We start from the raw sequence: 23,763 nt of genomic DNA, 5'->3' as shown, positions 1-23,763 counted from the left end.
GAGGGTCAGCAGCAGAGTTACTTCAGGGCAGACCTAAAAAATCCTCTCAGGAGTGGGAAAACCTGGTGGGGAACAGCTAGGGATAGTACCCCAATCCTAACAGGAGGAAAGTTCAAAGTATCTTTGGCTCATATCCTGCAGTCCTTAAAAAAATTTGCAACATGAACAGAAGAGCAGGGCTTGAAGGACAGAAAGACCAGGCTCTTAAAGGGTTAGAGAGAGGCACAGAAAATAAACCACCTTACACTCTGCTTTCACTGAAAATTATCTAAAGCATTATGAAACACAGTTGTGTGTCATTGGGGAAGGCATCAAATACAAAGCTTAAGGTTTGGCTTTAGTTAGTAGGTTTAAAAACCATGGCATCTTGATCCAATTTTAGCAGTGGTAGTCATATTTACTGAAAGTTGGGAAAAAACAAGGCAGTGTAGTTAGATAAATGAAAATCATTATGACAGTTTGGGGTTTTGGACTTCACAGTGGACGAGTTTCAGCAATGTCAAAAACATTTAAATGTTGTAGACTTCCCTGAGAAGTTTAAGCTTCCCTCTGTGTTTGTTTTACGTAATCTGCAATGATCTTCTGAACATTTTTCATTCTAATTAGCATCCCTGTGCACTTGAGGAACATTTAAAAGAGTTGTCTGAAATAAAAAATTGCTGACCAATTTGTTAGTCTTCAAGCAGGTTTTATTTTTTGGAGTATGAAAGCGACCTGAGTGGACCCTGTACTTTTGATGTTGAGATGAACTCAGTGTATTACAGAAAAGGTTCATCTAGATTGTTGACAGCTGGTACAAGTTCTTCAGAAACTTAAAGGAATAATCTGATTCTTACTCTTACAGAGAAATGCTGCAGGCAATAAATTCAGTTAGTTCTTCAACATCATCTTCCTTACTGTGCCATCCAGCTATACTATGCAGATTTATTCTTTTCTCATAGAGGCTGGGAACATGGCTGAGTTCTGTGGGACTGATTGAGAGCATGGTTTTTAAACCTGACTGTTCAGATGTCACTTGCTAAGCCAGACCAGCTTGTGATGGCTGGTACACCTTGGCATGCTGTTGCCTTTCTCCCTGTTCACTTCTGGGATTCTGGGCACATGTTCTGCAGCATCCTCCATGCCTCAGCAGAAAATGAAGAACTTGGGGAGGGGGAGAGATCAAAGAAACATGAGCTTTTGCAGACAGAAATCACTTTGAAAATCATCTGTGCTTGCATTACTTAAGCTCAAGAAGAAAGGGATCCAGTTTTAAACTGGGAGTGGGCAGCAGTGAAAAATTATGTGAATAGCAAGTTATGCTATTTTTGTTTTAATGAGCCAAGAGAGGAAGCTGTGCATTAAGCACACATATTCCAGAGCCATTATCTTGCCTCCTGTTGGTGCTCTGCTAGAGAGAAAGTGCTGTCCCCCAATCCCACCACTTGCTTCTGTTCCATGGAAAGAGTACAAGCTTCAATTTGACCACCAAGTCCAGACTGTGGCTACCATAGGCATCTACTTGCACTGCCCCTTTCCTAAAGAATTTGACCTGTCTTATACACTCTGGAAAGTTCCCCCTGCTTCTCTGCATAGAAAGCTATTCCTGGGCCAAAATATTGCAGTGCTTGTGAACCTTTTTACTTCTGGCTGTTTCATGCCAACACTTTTAAGATGCATTGCCTTATTGCCTTGCAGCTTAAGTAGTTCTCTTCCTTCCTTTGCTTATTCTCCTCATGTTTTTATAGGCAGCAGTAATCCTTCTGTGTGATACCTCTGTATAATACTTCTGTACTATTCATACATTTTAACACTGATCACTTCCGTATTCCTTCCTTAAGATGCTTCCAAGCTGTTATCTGCCAATTTACAATAGATTGTTTTGGTTTTAATGCTTAAACTCATAACTCTGTTCTTTGAATTTTCTCCCTTTCCATTATTCCATTCCTCAGGGTCACCCAGTGTACGTTGTTATAATATGCTGGTCCTGCTTTGTATGGGTGATGCATTCCAGCTTAGCTTCTGGAAAGCAGTGCTGTGCATACTAACTCCAGCAGAGCAGACCTCTCCCTGGCCGGCTGTGCAGCGCTGCTCTCAGTTACCCAGCGGCGTGTTGCTTCTGCGCCCTTCCCACCCTCCTCGTGGTCAGCACGCTTGCTGCAATGGGAAGCGTTTGAAGAGATGCTCTGCAGTGCTGGCCGAGCTTGCAGGGAAATCAAGTGTCCTTTCCTAAAACATCAGCCTATATGGTTAGAAGAACTCATAACCACACAAGGATGGGACATCCTCTTGGCATGCAGTGTCAGCAGGATAAGTAGTCAGGCACACTGGGCTATTAAGGAGTATCTCTGTAAATCTTCAGGTTCTGGGACTGTCTCTCCAGTTCCTTGATTTAGTTGCATTTTGCGTGCGTGCTAGAGCAAAGGATTCATCTGGTTTGGCTATTACTTCTCTCCACACTACAGATCTTCAGAGTCATGGCAGGTGGGTAGGTATCATTCCTTGCAATAGTGAAGGTTTAAAAATGTGCTTTAAATTTCTATTTCTCTTAAGTTACTACAATGTTTCTTAACAGTTTTGCATCTTTTACTCATACAATCTGGAGTAAAAAATGTACCCTTTAATTGTAAAAAGACAGGCAGCATTGTTGCTAAGAAAGAGTCAGCTAGGAAAATTACTTTTATAATTATTATTAACCATATTAAGTAAAAGGTTGAAGTGGTATGTTGAGTATTTCATTGGAATGGTATATATTCTTACCATATTGTTTCAGCTAATTAGACCACTAAGGCATTCCTTGGAAAAGTAAACCTTTGTAAATATAAACCAATGAAAAATGGCTTTACTCATTTGCAACTATTTTATGTAATAGTTTTAAACGGCATTAAATTTTTTAGATTTGTTGATTGGAAACAAAACTTAAAAGAAATTATATTTTGATAATGAAATATTTATGGAAAGATTTTTTATAGTTGTATTTAATATTCATTGAAAAATGTTGATGTCTCCATCTTATGTGTCCAGGAATTTATGGAACTGTCATCAAACAAATAATTTAAAACTAGGGTGAACAGAGCAGTTAAGAATATATTGTACTACTGGGAACAGTTTTGCTTTACTATAGTTATCTTCATGTCTTTTCCATCTTCAGTTTCTGCAAGTACAAGCAAGAGACAAAAGAGCTGAAGTAAGTTTTGTACAGAGATTGTACTCAGAGACACTGAGCCACTTGTCAGTGTTAAATACAAATACTTGTGTGTCGAAAATATAGATGTGTATCTGTACACTTCATTTATTTTCAAGGAATAGCATAAAATTGCTAATGATTAATAACTAAATTCCCTTTGTATTTTGGTTTATCTTTTTTCTTTTCTGCTACATTTCTCCAGCTCATTTTATTGATTAATGATTTCTGAATATTAAAAAGTATATTTTGCAAATCATGGCAACGAAGCAGGAATGGGCAATACAAAACGTGTCAGGATAAACCTGTATCTGTTTTTCCTATTTTTACTGATACTTGTCTAGGAAATAAGTCATTCATCCTCTCTGATTATCATCAAAAAGAAAAGCCACCTTGCAATGAATTGGTTAACATGACTTCCCCCCCACCCCCGGTCTCTTGACCCATTTCTTTATAGAAATTATATCCATTTAGGCTAGGATAGATATGCCAATGTACATTTTTCTGGCGATCACTGTACGATCAGTGCATGTACTTGGCTTACAGTAGTGGTTTCGTGAAAATAATGGTGAGGCAAATTCTGTTGTAGTGCTGGCAACTAAAGGTCAGTTTACCTATAAGAAAAAAAAAAAAAAGCTGTAAAAAAGAATTGTCCGTATTTAACTGCTTATTTCCATGAATGATATTGACTGCAGCTGGAATAAAATTATTTATTTTCTAAAAAATGAGCAAAAATTATAGTCCAAAAAATAAAAGTATCCATGAGCTACACCCAGCCTTGATGTTATGGATGAATACGGTCGGTGCCTTCCTATGCCAGCTAGAACAAGGCTGTTCCAGCTCGGCAGGTTCATTAGATGTTTAGTGTTCCTTCTCATGGGGTCTCCTTCTAAAGAGCTACTGGAACCATCATGTGATTAATGCATTACTTTCTGGTATAGCGATATAGTTCATCTTCATCTACTAATTAACTTTATTGAGCTCGTAGTCTACTTTTCTGATTATACAAAAAAGTAACCAGAAGAGCAGATGTCCGTTTTCCAGAGAACTGGATATTGAGAGAAGTTTCAGATGCTGAGGGTCATCTTTTCCATGGATTTTGTAGTACTGGTAGACCACTGTGGCTTTTCTGTGAGGGCTACTACACACTGGGCTAGGTAGGATGGAAAATTGGAGCTCTGTCACTACATCACATCAATTATTTGAGTGCAGGTCCTTTTGCTTTGGTTACAGTGTCTTCTAAGGAAGCCAGATTTTATGTCATAATTCCTCTCAGCTCTGCATACAGCTTGGTTCCTCTTGACTGGCTCCAAGTTTGCAGAGGTATTTAATAAATAGGAAACACTAGTTATGAGGACTTACTTACTTGTAATGAATTGAGAGAAATCTTTATCAGAGCATGCATTGTACTTATCCATGTGGGAAATTAGTGTGGAATATCTAAAGGTTCTTAGTTTACTACATATAAAATCCTCTAAGTAGAGAAGCTCAGTCTTTGCAGCTGAAAACAGCATGAAGAGCAAGGCATAATCCCGTTATACAACTGTAATAGCTAAATGTTCAAGGTTTCTGATTCAATTTCTACAGTAGAACTTGCCTTGAAATTGGCTACAAAATCATAAACTGTATCTAAAATTGCTTCCAGATAGCTCAGTGCAATTACAGATGCAACAAAAACTACCATTTCCTTACCATCATCTTTGATCCTTCTGATTTAGATCCATTTTTACAGTTGAAAGATACTGGGTTGAAAGCTATCTCCATTACCAAAACCCCATACTTTTTAGAGGAGCCATAAGGAGCATTAAATTCAACAAGCTACAGGCATGAAAGACTAACAGGCATGAATACTTAAAGCCATGCACTGGCATGCGTGGCAAAAAGTGCCACTTTATATTCCTATCAATTTCACAGCTGATGAGACATGGTAAACAAGAGTAGGAAAGATTTTTTTTTTCAAAGTATTCAATAAATTATATATGCAAATGCATCCATATTTCTAAGGGCTTGTCCTCATTGCAGCACTTAAGTGCGTGGAATGAAAAAGACAATGCAGCAAAACAACACTGGACGTAAGGGCCACCAATAAAATATTGTATCTTGCATTTATGGATTGCCAGTACATTACTAGTTGGAGCTTCACCTGTGTTCACATCCATTTCTGTAAGAGCCCCAGGTCTGCATAAACTACCACTCTGCTCTTAATAGACATGTTTGTGTGTGGGAAGGGGTCAAGTTAAAGGAGCAAAATAGCTTAAGCTAACTACTTGTGGTATTTAAATTCTTTGTGCAGAAAAAGAATGCAAAAAATTGAAGGCATATAAATTAAAGGGAGATATTATATGATCTCTCTGATCTGTATTATATTCCTTTTTATTTCTGCGTACTGCAAAGTTTATAACATGTTAAATTCCTTAGCTTAATATGTTGTAATACATTACATCTGGCAAACCCCTGATTTCATTACAATTCCAAAATAGCTAAGTACGTTACAGTAATTGCATACATTATTTCTATATTTCCATTGCTAATTGTAAGTTATGGATATACTGCTTTGAATTTCAAGTGGACAAAGTTCAGTTGACTCTCAAATAGGAAATGTTCACTCATTATAAAATATTGTGGGTTTTTTCCTACTCTGTTACTTTTACTAGCTTCGTTGAAGGATTTTCAAGGTGTTTTTTAAATCTTGGAAGGTTAAAAGCCTGTCATATTTCTGAGCACATCTTTAAGCATCTCTGCACATGCACATTTTATTTAGTGCCTGTAAAACGGGTGCTTATGCATACTGATTGGGTAACTGAGTAACACTCCAAAATATGAACATACAGGCAATCACACCGCTCGAAGGCTTTTAGGAAAATCATGTCTTGTTTTGTTTTTCAGTCTGGCAAGTCAAAATAGAACAGAATAATATTTATAATAAGTGGCATTAAGCACCTTTCTGAATTATTGTTGTTATAGTATCCTTTGTAACCAGAAGGACTTGTCTCAATTAAGAAGATAGTGTTGCAGTGACTTCTAGGGTGGGTTACTCATTGGTCTCCTCTTTCTTATGGTTACCCTACTTCCAGGTTTATAAGGCATATGCCCTGACTAGCTACTTGCTGAAATGATATGGGATGCTTGCTGAGAGAAGCTTGCCTGTTTAGTTCTGGCATTTACAGCTACCAGTCCTTCAGTTGTCCTTGGCACATGGGGTGACAAAAATCCTGAGACTTTCGCAGGGTTTGAGGGCGTAGGCATGCTGGGACTGTGCCCCTCTGACCTGCTCATCTGTCTTGTGTTTTCATTGCTCGGTTTCACACTGAAATCCCACCTTGTCCCAGATTTAATTAAAGGAATAGTAAATCTGATTTATTCTAGCAAAAGCAAGGTTTAACAAAGAGAAAAATGAATCAGTGCTTTTTTTTGTTTTGTTTTTAATTGACTGAAATGTTTTTCTTCTTGTTTAAGGAGTTCTTCCCTAGAAGTATTGCCTTTGGAGAGCTGATTTCTGCTTTGGTTATAGCTCCCCATTTAAACCCTTCTTCCATGAGGGCAACCATAGAGTTAAAGAGATATTCTTGGGAATTTATGACATTTTGGAGTCTAACGTTTACGGTAATTTAGACACCTCTGTGTAGAGGCTTCTATGCATTGTCCATTATCTTCAAGTTTTTACTCAAATGCTTTAGCTTATTTGATGGCCATCAGGAATTGAACTCTACTCATAACCTCCTCAGGAAACCTTTTCCAAAGCTCTGTACTGTTCGGTATGCCTAGCTACTTAAATCTTTCCACAGCTTCACAAAAATTCACAGCTTGCTTCTTACAAGAAGTCTTGCTCTTACAGCTTCCCAGAGGGAAGCCTGCAGAATGAAGTCTTTACACATCAGTTATTTAAAAATCCCAAACACTTTGAAAGTATGGGAGAGAGCAAATTATGTTACTCTATAGCTCCTACTTTTTTCTGATCTATTTTTCATACTGATTTAGTTTGGCATTGATAAATAGAGCCTACCTCAAAATTCACCTTGGTCAATGACTACAGTTAAAATGATTCTGGCCAAGTCTTTTTAAAACCTACACAGGAAGTCCCTTCACTCCTTCCAAAGCATTATGTTAAAAAACATTTACAAAACACTGTGTGAATTTAGGAAGCAATTAGAAGCAAACGCACCAAGACTGTATATGTACAAAAAATACGATATACTTTTCTATAGCAGATACTTTCAGATAATTTCAGTGTTTTAAATCCTCCTTAGAAAGATACTAGTTTTTATTCCAGGTTGTCCTACTTGCAGGGCAATATAACTTTACCCTGCACTTCAGCCTCAAGATTAAACTGATGTAAATAAAGATGCACCAGACATTTACTTGCAAACAAAGCATCTGTGAACAGGATGGTGTTGAAGAACACTCAATAAGAAATCTCAGTTCACTCCCCAGTTGCAGCTTTCTGGCTCACTTACCAAACTAAACAGTATTTCTGGGGAGCTGGGCCAAATTATATGGTGACGTAAGAAGCTGGAGCCAATTCCAAGTGAGGGAGAATTTGCTCAGAAAGTAGCTGTAAATACTGAATTAGTTTGCAGTTTCTACCAGTTTAGCTTTCAGTGCGTGTGATTGTCAGACAACTAGCTGGAGGAAATGAGAAGGTGACAGCAATGAAAGAGCTTGGTTTTTGTTCTGCTATTTCATCTGCTCCACAGATCGCCCCTGCGATCTAGCAAATACGTTGACTTTCACCAGTTCATTTCATCTAGGTGTTTAAGGTCTCAATACTTTTTTCCTAGACTTGCTTGGTTGCAATAATTTACTTGTTTTTGTACTTGTCCAACATATATTACTGCTTATATGCAAATTAAAGGTATTTTACATCTTTGCTACATCCAGACTCTCATGCGCACAGCTGCTTACACCAAGTTTGGATCTGAACTGTTCCCATTTGTTTTCTACTCCTTCAGTAAGTTCTGGTTGTGAAAACATCCCCAATTTATGTCTTAAAAATGGCATTCTTGAACTGAATCTCGGGGAGAAGGAAAGGACTGTCTTAAGGGGCAGTTTTTTGTATTAACACGTGGGCTCTTTCCTTCCCAATGCTGTCGTCATATTGAAAGGGAAAGTATCAGGCCACCTCTGCCAGATTCAGCAGCAAAACTGAGTTTTTATTCGAAAGTATGCTTTGACTGATCAAAAAAGTTTAAAATAACTCAAGGACTAAGGTAGTTTTAAATTGATGTTATAAGGTAGCTTCATGCTCATTTTTCCTTTAATTTACAGCTCTTGCTCTGTTCCTGCTGGAAACTGTGCAAACAATAGGGCAACGTTTACAATAATAGGGCCTCTTTGTGCATAAAGGAAATGGCTTCCAAGACTCACTAAGTGCTCCCTGTTACTGACTACATCGCTATATTGTTCTTTCTCTGCATTCATCCATCAGTACTAAAAGGATTTCTGAATATTTGGAAAATTTTTAGATTTGCTGAACTTTAAACTGTGCTTGAAAGGCAGCATGGCATCATCTTCATTGTCACTGCCTAGCAGAGCTCTCATTTCTGTATACACGACAATTAGAAAATCAGAAGAAAAAAAAAAACAAAACCACTCAGCAAATTAGGGAAAAAATGTGATGAAAGTGTTCCTTCTTGCTGTTCATTTTTGTTAACAACCCCTTTCAGCAACTCTTTTTTTCCTCTCATGCTTTGCCTCTCTACATACCGATAAAATACTGGGAGGTGGAAGGTTTGGGGAAGAGAACTGTGTCCTTCAAATAAAACATTTTTCTCAGAAATTTCATTTTGCTTAAAAAAAGAGTAATTTTTCCTTGGAAAAACATTTTGAACAAACTACTTCATTTCTATCATCAAGTAGTAGACGAGCCCCATAAGGCTACTCTGATTTACATCCTCTTTATCTCTGTTTTTCCTACACATTTCACAATAGGTAAATCGTCACTCAGTGAAGCCCACAAGTGAATTGAAGCTTTTTTCCTTTTTAAAATGCTAAAAGGAGAATTATAAAATATTGATGTTTAGCTTTGGTTATATTTCTAGTTCTCATTTAGAACAACCCCTTTTACTTTACGTCTGTGCTGTACGCAGCCATGTCAGAAGGTAATTCTTTTAATGACTTCATAGTCCTTTTGTGCTTATCCAAAAGGATCGTACAAGACTTTCATGGGCACAAAAGTCCTGTTACATCCCTTAGTTCATTTCTTAAACAACACATTTTCTGAGATCCTTTTTCAGCCTAGTTTAGAAGAGCCGGACAAAAGCTTCCACTGACTTTCTGAACAATGAAGCTTCAGAGCTTAATAATGCATATCTCATCTATAGCTGACCAAAGGATGGCGATTCTCTTTGGTGGAAACTTTTAAAGTTGAAGTTTTTTGTCTTGCACTGGAAAAAAACCCCCAAACCCATCTGAGTGAGCTTAAATTATAATAATGGAGTTATCTTATTTTTCCTAATCGTATGAGTATTGACCTGAACTGCAGAGGGGTGCAGAGCCCTTGCTCCCCTTTGCGGTAGAATTTCTCATTCAGGATTATGTAGCTCAGAAACATATCTCTATGTTTCAAACCTCTCTCCTAGCGACAATGCTTCAGCTCTTTCTGTTTTCTCCCTTGAAGGGAGAAATCCCTTTCCGTTTTCTCCCTCAGTCATAACTGATGCACTGTTCTGAAGAGTGCTGGCCAGCCCTGTTTCACCATCTCCTTTTGCCAGTGATTTGTGAGAATGTGTACACATTGCAGGGGCATACAGAAACAGGCAAGTTTCTGCTTAGCTTGTGAGTGTGTACATAAATATGTGCACACACACAAATAGATCTGGTGTAGTTCTAAACAGTTTGTGGAGCATCATGTAACCATAGAATCATAAAATAATTTAGGTTGGAAGGGACCTCTGGCAGTCTATAGTCCAATCCCTGGCTCAAAGCAGGTCTGATCAGATCGGGTTGCTCAGGACTGTGTCTGGTCAAGTCTTGAACACCTCCAAGGACTGAGCTCCCACAGCTTCTTTAAGCCCTGTTCCAGTATTACATCACTCTCATTGTAAAAGTTTTTTTCCTAATGGCAAATTGGAATTTATGATGTTCCAGCTGGTGTTCGTTGCCTCTTGTCCTATTACCGTGCAACTCTGAGAAGAGTCTGGCTCCATCTTCCTTTTATCCTCTGAGCACGTAGTCATAGAGAGCAATAAGGTTTCCCCTTTACCTTCCCTTCTTAGGGCTGTATGGACCCCGCTCTCCCAGCCACTCCTTGCACAGACGCTCCAGCCCCCTGCCCAGCTTGGGGGCTGCTGTGGCATTTGCTCCGGTAGCTAATGCCTGCTCAGATGGGATCAAAGTGGAGTTTCTGATGAGTTTCCACAGAAAAGAAAGGACCAGAGGCACCTCTGCATTATTGGTGTGGTCCTGCTGGTGGGCTGTCTTGCAGCCCAGGGCAATGCAGAAGGCAGAGGAATGCTTTGCTCTGCTCTTGCCCTGGTCCCCAGCGAGGCTCATGTACAAAGCCTTGCAAGAGGGGCAGCGCAAGTGTCTGTGTCCTGCCTCCCCTTCTTAATTTTTTGAGCTCTCTGTGGCGGTGTGTGGTAGCAGAGAGGTGGTAGCCCATAACAGCTGCTATATAGCACTGCTTTTCAGTGTGTTGGGTCATGTCACTGTAACGGTAAGAGTGCGTTGTATCTCATGACAGTACATGTTTGTCAGAGCACTCGAATGCTTTGCTCTTCGCTTTGCTGTCTGTAGGACTGCGCAGACTGAGGAGTGTAGCTACGTGAAACTGTAACAACTTTTTTCCTTAAGATGGGAAAGTGACAGCTGAGAAAATCTGCCTTTTTCCAGAGATGCAATGAAGCCTTGGGATTAAAAAAGTACAATAGTCCTTAAGAGCCAAGTGTGACTTTGTTACTGTGAATACAAGTGGTGAAAATGTTCATATGTTATACCGTTCTGTTTTCTTTTTCTTTCTCCTTTTTTTAAATAAAAGGGGCCTTACTTACTGTCTTCTGCATGCACTGCAATGTGAGAATACTGCATCAATGCACCAATTATGACTTCAAGGCAAGAGAAAATTAAAGATATTTATCAAAGTATTTTCATTTCTTTGGAGAAAACTGTTGTTGTTGCCAAGTTACCATGCTACCTGAACAAGCTCTTGGTGGACTTAAGCAAAATATTACAAGTATCGCATTCCTTTGTTTTCTGCATAGCTTGTCTTCTTGGGAAATAACTGTGCTTTTATGATTTTTTTAGATAATGGGTTTTTACCCTTCCTTCCACTATTAGCTTTATGGTAATATATAGAAAGAAATCTAAAGAGAATGTAGTTATTCAGAGCTCGTTTTCTTTTGGATATCTAATAGCAAATATCAAGTGTCTCAATGCTATACCTAAGCCGCCTAGCAATACATAAGCAATAGCTGAGTTTGTTCTGAATGAAGTGCTTTGTAAGCAAATAGAAGGTACCGTGACTGGCCTTAGTGCAATACGCACAGCTAGATAAAACGTAATGTATTTTCAGAGATCATCTGACAGATCAGGGGGCATGAGGGAGCAGAAGCAGCCATAGACACCTTCCTTTGTGCTCCATGTGAAGCATATGTGTGCTGTGTCAGAGGGAAAACAGGCATCTGAGGGACAACTATATTACAGCGGTGTTGTGGCCATCAGGCTGCACGTTTTACCAGCTGGCACAGTATTAGAAGCTTTTTTTATATTGGATGTTACCATCACCTTTCTTTTCCAAGGGTCCACGGGGAAAGCAGAGTCCCTGCCTACCATGCGTGTGCTGCACAGGGTGACTTTGTCGCTTGCAAGGAATGGGGTGATTTGCACTCGCTGTGCTCGGGCAGGTCAGGAGTGCTGTGTGAGCAAGGGGGTCCAACGGGCTGCAGACAGTGTCAGGACCTTCCTAAATGTGATGCTGTTCTTCTCCCAGTCCAGCTGTCGAAATGAAGAGGCAGGGTACCCTGAGTTCTGCAGCAGTGGTTTTGTCTCCTCTTTCGATACTATAGACTTGACGTTCACCACGCTAGCATGACTTTTTTACCCAGGTACCTTCCAGGCACAAATAGGCTTAATTTCTATTTTATGTCAGAACAAAGGACAGGGTCAAGGTCCTGGCCTTGGAGTTTATGCTAGGCTCTGCAGAAGTCTGTAAACAAAAGTCAAACAGACCTAGCCCAAAGATCAGCATTTTTATTAAAACTACTTGTCTGAAAGAATGTACCAAGGAGTTTTCTTCTGTGCTACATTGCTGAGGTGTGCAACTGCATGGGTAATGTTCAGGGATGGTGGCAGTAGCCGGCCTTTTGCTACCTGGTTAGTGGAAATTGGGGGTGTGTGTGAAATATCCAGGACCATGGGAAAACTCGGGTAGCAAATGGAGGATGGACTGCAGACATGGAAATGGAAACCTGTGGGGCCCGACCTCCCCTGACAGTGCCTGCCCTGAGCTGAAAATACCAGCTTACTCAAGTTATCTGCACTTAGACTTTACTAGGCCAGCATGGGTACAGCTCGCTATGTTGATTTATGATATCTGCTGTGCTAAAGCCAGCTTATGTGTTCTTGAAATTTGGCTGATCCTGGGTCTCAACTAAACAAGCTGTTCTGTACTCAGATTAATTCAGCAGAGAACCAGAGATGTGCCCCTGCATCATGCACATGGATGACTAGGAGTTGGCTCTACTTAGTAGGACTCAAGGAACTGTTATATGGAACCATATAGTCTAAATGAGTATGTTGATGTTTTTGAAGGTGCATTCTTTAAAGATGCTTGTCATAAAACCAGGAAGTTTTAAAGACTTGTATTAGCTAAATCCCAAGTTCCCATCCACTGGACATGCCGTCTTCTTTCAGAAATATCACTTGGAATAGTTTCTGAATCAGGGCCAGCAAACTTCTATACCCTGGAACATCTCTAGTGTCTGAACTAGCATTTAAAATTGCATTACTGAGCTTGGATTAACTGGCCGTATATGAACAGCTGTCAAAACAATTTCACAAAAGGTAAAGTGAGCAATTCTGACAAGGATGCAAAAGCTGGCATGGAAGTGGGATACAGGCAGTGCCAGCCCCACCACATAGTTCAGAGGCTCCAGCAGTTTTGGCTGGTCCTGGGCTACCCACAAGTTAGAGAGCTTTACTGTAGCCAGAGCAGACATTTTGAAGCTAAATTTATGAGTAAAAAGAGTGATTTTGATACTGTGTTTTGTTGGGAAGGGGAGGATTGTGTTTTTTCGTACAACAGTAAACAAATACAGAATGTGGGAGGAGAAGACGACTCGGAAAACACTAGCATAGTCCAATGTTTGCATTATAACATAATAAATAGGCTGGTTCATATGTATTTGAATGCATATATACACATAGGTAGAATGCAGATGAACCTAATAAAATTATACTAATCACAGGAATGACAGCCTTTGTGCAAGAAAGAAAAATTAATGTTCACTCCATCTGGAAAAGGAAATGTATCTTCATTTAGTAGTGTTCTTCCCATGCTAAAAAGGAATGATATTTAAGGGTTTTTTTAAAAATGCAGTGTTCGGCTTTTCTGTCAAATGGCACTTCGTAGAACTCAAACAAGTAAACACAATAATAAATTCTTTTGTGGGAAAAAGTTCTTGGGTTGGGGGGGTTCTTCTCCTGGAAGCCCATGTATTGATCCTCTTTTTTTAAACTGAGAAAAGTGAAAAATAGAAAAAGGAAGGATTAGAAATTGTCGCAGTGGAGCATGGTGCTGTTATGCAGCTTCCATAAATATCTTAAAACAGAGAAACATGAGTGAAAATGTGTCAGCATTTTGGAGGTAAATCAAGTTTACAAAAAAAGGAAGTATTTTTTAAAATACTCTGGAGACAGTACATAGTAGAGATAATATCTCAAGAGGAGAGCTTCAACCACTTAGTGCAGCAGATAAATACATTTTCACTTTTTTCCTGAGTTATTAGAATTATTCCTCCTGTCCAAACTCCAATGTCTTTTAATGGATTTTAATTGTATTCCCGTGTTTAAATCCTTTTGGTATTTTTCTCCATGAGAAACAAGTAAAAAAAAAATCTATTAAGAATTTATAATGGCATATTATTGGAATTTAATTTATTTCAATGCAGTAATATTTAAGATAAGTTAGTTTATAATTCTTTAAAGTGGTAGACTTAATTGGAGGGAAGAGTGGAAATCAGCATTAGCTGTTAGGACTATGGTGATTTATGACAGCTGAATATTAAGCTGTTTTTGTCTTCAACTAACATTTCTTGTAATAATACCAGGCAAAGACAGATACCAAACATTTTCTTTTTGAAAACTGTTAGCATAAAAATATTGTTCCTGGGCTTGGTGTAACTTATCTTGATAAGTCAGCAAGGGACTGCCTAAAATCAAAGCATGGGTCTAGCTCTGCTGGAGTACCTCTTTCCGTGAATGCTTAGGGCTACTGATGGGATGGCTGGTGAGCTGGGCTCCCTTGTCTTCTGCTGCTGACCCGTGTCTCCCATGGGCAACTCTTTGCCTTGCAGCTTTCTGTCTAGAAAAGTGGAGATTCTGCTTTTTATTCAAATAGTCACCACAGTCCAGCATCTGCTTAAAATTCAACATATGTTTAGGTGCTTCTGCTGAGAAAGGACAGCTTGCTGAAGCAGGTGCAATCAGGCCTCGAGCTGTTTCACTAACTCCTTACTTACGGAGTCTGGGATGCTAAAGGATTTCACCTGGAGCAGAGTGGCTGGGGTGTTTTTCATGCTGTGACGAATATGTTGAGTTTTAATAACAATTATTGTACTTCATAGACTCATTGGCTATATTAATATTGCACTCACTGCTATTACTAAAACTTGTGATAGTAACAAATTGAGAGAGCATGACACCCAAGTATTCGCAGCTTGACTTTACACCAGTTTCTTTTATTTTGTTATGCTTTTGCTTCAGGAAAGTTTGGAAAAAGGTATAGATTTTATTTCTTTTATCTTTTAAACATGTGCCCGGTATATATTATTTTCCATTTTAGCTTAGCAGTTGTATTCGCCACAGGTTACGTGTGTTAGAGAAAACCAAACTGGGGCATAATTTCAGCTCATGAAAGCTGGATTCAGTTCAAAGCTGACCCTGCTTTGACTAGATGATCCCATGAGGTCCCTTCCGGCCTGAATTATTCTATGGTTCAGTGATTTCAGGCCAACATCAATATAGATCCTTTGAGGTCGTTAATTTACATATCATGAGGATCTGACCTTTTGCCAGAGATAGCTTTAACACTGTTTATCATGTCATCAAAGATGAACACTTTAATCTGAGAACCTATCCCTTGATTTCAATTACAGAACGCATTGCTAGTGACATAACATGGGTGGTACAAAATCCATTTTATCTTTTTAACATCATGCATACTGTCTGTCTGTATACTTTAAACTCATAATTGCCTTTAGAGATCCCTGAAGACCCAGCAATTGCAGAAGAATATTATAATGATGAGTTTGAATCCTGTTCAGAAGGTAGTGAAGAGGAGGAGGATGTGGAAGCATCACAGACGGTCTCTAAGACAAATCACCAGGTATATGTGACCTTTGGGAAAACAGCATACACTTGATGCTCACGGGAAAATTAAACTCCCGCCAAGATTTTGTCCTACTGACATTAGTGAAATTTGGTTTTGTTAGGAATGTGTGTGTATGTCAATATCATGAATTAATTATATGTGTATGCGTATGTAATTCCTCTGAGACATTGATGAGAAAGATTCTTGCATTCCTTCAAGATTAAGGATAACACTCCCATGAATGCCATAAGGCAGATTGTTGTCAGTAAACTTCCTTGTTACTGTAAAACACTCAGAGTGGGGTTCTCATGTGTTAGCTGTGGGTGATTTAAGTTAAAGCTGAAAGTATACTTCAAGCATAAGATCTAAGTTCCAGCTCTAATTCCCGAGGACAGATAGGCACCTCTAGTTGCTACTTCTTCCTGTTGTGGAAGTTGCCACTTCTTCCACTTCTACATCTTTTCTAGGACAGTGTGATGAACTGTGAGCCTAAATAACTGGAACACTTGAGCAGCAAATCTGTAGACTTTCCCAAGAATCTCAGAAAGCGTCAGTAAAGAGAAAACTTACTATTGAAAGGCTTAAAGTAGCTTTATCAGGTGAGGCTGCTACAAGAAAGTCTTAGGGATTGTAGTGTGAAGAAGGTTGAAGATTATTGGAAAAGGCACCTAATTTAGATCTGATCAGAATGAGCTGAGATGAATCTTGTCTCCAGTGATCAAGTCTCAGTGAAATCAATGAACTTAAATGCCCAAGTCAGTTTGGAAAATGGATCTTCCTAAGGTATTCAGGAACAAGTCATTTCTCCCCTGGGCCACCAGCTTAAAGCATTGCGTACAGTGCCTCTGAACGGTACTGTCTGACTCTGCTCGGAACCATACATGTTATTCTGAGTTCATGTGAAAATTTTGCAGAACAGTGTGTGGCGTCTTTTGCATTTTAGGGAACCAACCATGTATGCTAATACTCTTCACTAATTTATAAATAACTTGTACTGATTTTTGAAAATTTTGAACCAATAGCTTCTTTAAGATGTAGTTTGTAAGGCAAAAATAAAACGTTTGTGTGAGAAATCAGAACTACTGATTTTCTACTTCTACCACAGTAGCAAGGGGTCCTGAATTTCTCTCACCAGTTAAACTTGAAGTTTACTCAGAAACAGCTTAATTCAATCTAGAAACGTCCTCCTAGCTTTCAAACTAAACACACAGGATGTTTTAAAATTCAGGATCAGTTTATACGGTACTGGTATAAAGAAATTATTAGTCAATTGTAAATCAGTGGAATACCTATCTTTTAAACTAAGGGAGGACAGATTTAGACTGGATTTAAGAAAGAAATTTTTTACAATGAGGGTGGTGAGGCACTGGAACAGGTTGCCCAGAGAGGTAGTGGAGGCCCCATCTCTGGAAACATTCAAGGTCAGGTTGGATGCGGCTCTGAGCAACCTGATCTAGTTGAAGATGTCCCTGCTCTTGCAGGGGGTTGGACTAGATGACCTGTAAAGGTCCCTTCCAATCCAAAGCATTCTATGATTCTATGATTCTATGATCTAAGACAATGCTTTTTTTCAGTTTGCTGGGTCTGTGTTTACCCACAACACACAGACATGCAAACACTCTGTTGCCCAGAAAGTCTACCACAAGATACTCTTGAAAATAAATTATTGCTCACTTTCATCAGACTCTGAGATAATTTTTTTTTTTCTTTTTAGCACGCCTTTTAAAATTTTCATTCAACTTTCATTGACGGTATCATTAACTGTCAATCAATAGTGGTTTTGAACAGGCAGACTGCTGCTTAGAATTAACGAAGGGCAAAAGATAAAAATAGATTTCTAAATAATGCAGAATAAATTAGGTGTTGGCAGTCAGATCTGAGCAGCGACATTCCCTCATTTTGCAGTGACTCAGAATTTGGTAATGACAAGAACTGTCACTGTCACCGTGGGCTGGAAGAGCTGTCCCACTGGCACCTCTTGTCTGAATCCAGCCCCGATGGCCCTGAGGCTTCGCTTTACCAGCAGTCTGTGTGCACACAGAGCATTAACCCTCTGCGAACTGGCCTGCATAGACTGACTAGGAAGCACCCCCTGTGACCATTTGCCTTTTAGGACTTCCTCTATCAAAGAAACTAATTGGCTGTCTTTGTTTTTTCTCATGTTGACCCCAGCACCTTAGATAAAGCAGAAGTGTGTTTCTGGGTATTGACACAAACACCTTCTCTTTTTCTTGGGAAGTGAGCATGATTTTCAGTTTTCCCTTTCTCAAGTGAAAAATTCAGCAGTAAGTCTGAGGTCAAACCAGACTGAACATAGCTGTGCAAATCTGGACACCTATGTCTGAACTAACTGAATGGAAAGTCTGTACAGTAAGGGGAAGTAAGCAAGCATTTTTAGGGAATAATGTCATCTTGGTGTAAATATCTAATATAGGTTAGATGGAATATGCTGAGAGGTCTCTCTGTCTCTCTGGTGATAATAAAGGGATCTACAGTTATATTAGCATGCATGGGACATCTTCATTCTGGATGTCAACAGTTATGGGAGATGAATCCCACTCAAAGGTAGGTGGGATCATGCTCAGTATTAATAATAAGCTTCAAATCCTACCAAAATAGATTTGATCTTGCTAGTACGTAGCAGGGGTTTGCTTCTGCAGTCATTTACTTAATACCAGAACTCCTACTCCTATTTGTATGACGGGATTCATACTCTTAAACTCTTTCTTCAAAAATACCTTCATAAATTAAGCTTTTGGAGGTGTGTGCTAATAAAAAATTCATTCCACTGCAACACAGGATAAGGACTTGTAAGATATTTACCTTCCTAATCTATGCAAATATCTCAATTTTCCAATGCCAAGATTGCTTTACTGGTTACTTCTGTGCAGAGGGTGCAGAAATGCCGTGTCTGGCAGTGCTCCCTGGTGACCCCATTACTTCAAACAATGCTTTAAAAAAATTCTGATGTTCGTGCAGTAACATGGGGTCAGAAGAGTCATCTAATTGAACAACACATTGGGGTGCATGATGTAGAAAGAGATCAGAGCTATTTATTCAAGCTATATTAGGCTCCCACAGATGTCAAGACAGACCGAGAAGTAGTGGCCTTACGTGGGCTGCAACATTTCTTCAGTTAAGAAGGTAGAGTTAGGCACTGGAACAGTATAATTTTAAAGGTTTAGGATGGGAGCCGAGACAGCTATTTTTCCCATGTTGATATCTTTCAATACAGCCTGTGTGTTTTCAGCTACATTGTCCAGTTGCAGATGTGGAGTTACCACCAATTTCAGACCCTAAGCACATCTGGACCTCTCATCTTGGTTGTAGCATTGGAGTTTAGTGTCCTTTGTTCCTCTCTTTTGGAGCAGAAATGCAGAATGCCAGATTTCAAGCAGCAACTTGCCAATTACTTTTCCAGACCTCTACCTCTTCAAGCCACTAGCTCTTTTCCACGTTTTTTTCTAGGAACACTGTTTTCTAACTGTGGGTAAAACATGAAAGAGAATGAGAAACTGTTTCTAAAAAAATTTTAAAATTATGAAGCTTAAGAGAGGTTTCATACGGTTGGACTCGATGATCTTAAAGGTCTTTTCCAACCTATACAATTCTGTGATTCTGTGATTCATCTTGAAAAGTTAGTGCACGGTGAAGCTTTCATTGGCTTTGATGTAGCTGAGATGCTAATGGATGCTTTTTACTGCAGTTTATCACCTTGTTCTTTGTGTTTTCTTTTAGTGACAATAATAGCAAATTCGCCCTCTTCATTATGACAAAGTCTACTAATGTGGTACATTAGCTTCCTATTTTCAATTTCCAGGTTGTTTCTAAGATTGTCAAACCAGACGATCAGCTGGCATAAATTATCAGAGCTCCAGCGGCTGTGGGTGGTCTGTGTGCTGTCACCTAAAAAGTGCTCCGCTGGATTCCTAACACGTGCCTTGACATGGCCTGTTGCCGTTAGAAAGGCGTTCATTCGTTCTGAATGTGAAATGTGCCCCTCTTCTGCGCATCTGTCAGAGTCCCTTGCCTATTCTTTAGGGCTTTGCTTTCTCTGCAAAAAAGAGAAACATTAAAGAAATAAATTCAATAGGTAAGCATGTTAACTAAACCGCTAAAGTCCTCTTGGGTTGCTAAACCCAAGTGGAGAAAAGGCATAGGTAGTTTCTACCTCAGTGTAGGTTGATTAACCATTTATTCAACTATTTACCACTGTGTGAAAACCACATTCTCTTTCTCATTGAAATTTTATTTCAAGATAGCCAAGTTAAGCCAGCTAGTTTCCTTCAAAAGCAGTGGTGATGAAAGTGGAGAAAGTGTATCTTTTGCCTTACAGTGTAATGAGAAAAAATCATCTCTGTTGTGATATTTGGAGTAAATATGATGTCCTGTTGTTGGAATTACAATCTTTATCCCATTAAAAAAGAAAAAACTGTTTTATTAAAGCAATTGTATTAATATTGTATGTGGCCATTTACCATGTTTTTGTCTGTCTGTCTATAGATTTGCAGTTAACTGTTAGTGATAATGAAAATAAAAATAATTACAAATTTATATTAGCAGAAAATTAATATCAAATTTTAGTTTTGAATTAAAAATATTTAATAACTTTTTAATGAAGTCCTAAAGGTTCATTTAATCTTTTTTTTTACAAATACAGAGAAGTTATATCCATAATATTAAGTCTGGCTCAATTCAATATTCAATATATATTGTATATATAAATGTAATGCATTCTGTAGCATTTCTGGGGCACTTTACTGCTAACTGGCAAAAGCCCCAGTTAAACAGGTTCAGATTAACTTGGTCATCTGAGGTAACTCAGGCACTTTGGATGGGCTGCAGAACTGGAAAACCTGGTGCTGACTTTATCCAGCCAGGACCCCACAGGCTGCTCCAAAAGGGCAAAGAGGCTCCTTCAGACCTATGAGCCTTTGGGTTATCTGTCGAAATGGCCAACCAAGAAGCTGATTCCCATCTTGCAAACCTCAGCTAAAATAGCGGAGCCTGTTTCAAATATAAGCCTGTGAAACAACTTAGGGTGATAAGAAGTTAGATCATGCTCATCCATAACAGCTCTCACTTGCACTGAAAGGTCACTAACCAGCTAACAGTCATTGCCAACAATTACTGTTATCCTGTTAAGGTATACTGGCAGTTCCTCAGTTTGAGAAACTTAGAATGAGTGTTTTGAGTAAGATCACAGAGAAATATAAAGCAGATTGACCTCAGCTTCTACAATGGACAATATTGTTTCTTTTTATTCCAGTGTTTCAAATTTTAAAACCATAGGCTTCTCAATATTTTTTTGAAATACAGATTTTTGATAGATTTTTCAGCAAGGTCAAGATTTTGACTTTCAGTTTTAAATAGTCAAGAAATGCCATGTTGTCAAATGTGATGTGGCAGTAGCTTCTAGAAACTCAGAGTCCAAGTTTCTCTTGGACTTTAATAAAATTGTGATCTAATTCCTGGAGCACAATCATTGCTTAAGGACCAGATCTTTAAATTTCATCTGTGTACACAAACAGCATTTCTCATGAAAGGTATCATGGCAAAACTGTTAATCATCTGTCTGGTAACAGAATACTTGAAATAGAAAAGTCCTGAAATCTCTGCTTAATTCAATTTTTTTCAGTTAGTCATTGTTACTAGATATGTAAGTAGATGCAATCACATGAAACGTAAGTATTAACTTGCAGTGGGCAGCTATCATACACATAAGACATTTTGGCATAGTTAAGAAGTACATACTTGCTTTTTTCAATGTAATACTGTTTCAGATATTCCAGGACTAACCGATGATAAAATGCTGGTGTATTTTCAGATATTGCACACCACCCTCCACAGTAAACATATCTTCTTTAAACTCCATGCACAGTTGTTCTACACACTTGTGTTCTGCAAGGAATCTGATGTAAATAATTGTTTGTATATAACATCATTCCCAAGCCTGGTGTTTTAGGAGAAGAAAAGATAGAAAAAGTCCCAAGCAATGTAGACTCTTTGTAGTCTAATGTTGACACTCATTGGCATAAGTGATATCCTTTATGTTTGTGGGATCATACCTCTGGTACATAGTGTTTATATTTAAGTTTGTGCTCACACTAATGCTATTCCTTATTTCATTTATCCACAGGACAGTGATATTGAGGCAATGGCCAAGTATTTGGAGAGTGTCCTGAATAATAGCTCATTGGGTAAGATGATATCTCTTCTTTAAATGTAATAGAAGTGATTATTAGCAGTCTGTATTCATCACAGTCCAATTATTTCCATTTTGCAACAAAATAACTCAAAAAATGTGTTCTTCTTGAAAATTGCTTCCTTAATCTACTGCAGAGAAGTATAAATATGCCAAAAGAAAAGGCATACACAGTTAAATGCTTTTGTTGAAAATAATAGAGCCATAAAGCATGATGGTCAGAAGTGTGGAATGTTATAACAAAAGATTTTAAAAACTTGGCTTCTGCCATCTTTTCTCCAGAGGAAAATATTTAAGGATATGTAGGTTGTTTTATAGTTCCTAGTACTGGTAACAATAAGAGAAAATTAATTAAAATATTTTGAAAATGTTTTAAAGTTATGTCCAGGTTTGGATAATATTTATTTTATTTTACAGTATCTCATTACAGGCACAGAAAAATCACTGAGAATTTAAGTTTGGAATTTAATCCTAAAATCTCCTGCAAGTTCTCTCTAGAAATTTAGAGTTTGAAAGCCTGGTTTCTTGTGTTCTACTTAAAAGCTAAAAAGAAAACTTAAATGAAAGAAGGCTATTTACTGAGGCTGGTGTAGTCACTGTCCTTGAAGACTACTGGGTTGAACTGTGCCAGCAGCAGCCTGCATGTGGGTTGCATGAAAACCCAGCTGAGTTCCCAAAGGCTCCCAAGGGAACCGCGGTCTTGTTTAGCTGCCTCATTTACACTCATTCAGTTGGGATAAACCTGACTCAGTATTATCTTGTGGCTCTGACACGAGAATCTAGGGGAAGCCTGGGAAATCCTCCTTGTAGAGGTTCCTCCAGTGCTGAGCTGTTTCACCCCTGCTTGTGAGCATGGACTGATGGGAAGAGAAAACCAAAGAAGAAAAAGGATGACAGGGAGTAATCAAAGCTGTGGCAGTCACAGTCTTGTAGCCACTGAATCATGTCTGGTCACCTTCTGGGTCCTGCATCAGGGAGATCCTTAGGACTGAAGAAAGGAATGTTCACGTCCAGTTTGTCTTCATACTAACAGAGATCCCACAGTCTTCAAATTCTGCACTCATTTATGCATTTGCAGCATCATTGTCTGCAGTGGGTTTGCAGAAGTGGAGATAGGGACAAAATTTAGCTCTATGCTTCAATATTTTGTTATTTTAATGAAAGAAAGGAATTGCCTTGAGAGCTTCTGGGAATAACCCAGAGTATAAGCCAAAGACAGACAGTGATATTTAAAAAAAATCTTAGTATCAAAGAGACTCTTGTCTTCCTCTTTTTCTTTCAGTATTAAGAGGATGCCTTTTTAAATTATAAGATTAAAGAATTAAATTGTGCTTTAATCATTAAAAAATGCCTGACCACTCTGTGCTGAAACTTAAAGCCTTTCTCCAAGCTGAGGTAGTAATTAGGTTTGTATGATCTGTTCCAAACAAATACATGTGATGATAATAACAGAGAAATCTGCTAGGGTCCCTTTTATCTTTGTATGCTCAGTGTCACTTTAAACATTTACTGTTTTAAGTTAAGTGCCATGTATCCATACAGGCTGTGGGGGATGAAGGAATTGAGAGCAGCCCTGCAGAGAAGGACTTGGGGGTACTGGTAGATAAAAAGCTGGACATGAGCCAGCAATGTGTGCTTGCAGCCCAGAAAGCCAACTGTATCCTGGGCTGCATCAAAAGCAGCGTGGCCAGCAGGTCAAGGGAGGTGATTCTGCCCCTCTACTCCGCTCTGGGGAGACCCCACCTGGAGTACTGCGTCCAGCTCTGGGGCCCTCAGCACAAGAAAGACATGGAGCTGTTGGAGCGGGTCCAGAGGAGGGCCACAAAAATGATCCGAGGGCTGGAGTACCTCTCCTATGAAGACAGGCTG

At 38.9% G+C, this 23,763-nt stretch overlaps 1 protein-coding gene across 6 annotated transcripts in view; it reads left to right on the top strand.

The window, feature by feature from the left end:
- NEK11 (NIMA related kinase 11) overlaps positions 1 to 23,763 on the top strand; it is a 100,063-nt gene that overhangs the window by 52,580 nt on the left and 23,720 nt on the right. For 5 of the 6 annotated variants that reach the window (XM_072853855.1, XM_072853856.1, XM_072853854.1 and 2 more), the window contains 2 exons: positions 15,580 to 15,704; positions 21,829 to 21,889. In XM_072853855.1, coding sequence (XP_072709956.1) covers positions 15,580 to 15,704; positions 21,829 to 21,889 — 186 coding nt within the window. The remainder of the gene's footprint in view (positions 1 to 15,579; positions 15,705 to 21,828; positions 21,890 to 23,763) is intronic. The other variant, XM_072853857.1, reaches the window with a different exon arrangement.

Source organism: Ciconia boyciana, chromosome 2 (assembly GCF_034638445.1).
Source record: "Ciconia boyciana chromosome 2, ASM3463844v1, whole genome shotgun sequence".
Taxonomy (NCBI): Eukaryota; Metazoa; Chordata; class Aves; order Ciconiiformes; family Ciconiidae; genus Ciconia; species Ciconia boyciana.
Note: the sequence above shows the minus strand (reverse complement) of the source record. Positions and strands in the feature narration are given on the sequence as shown.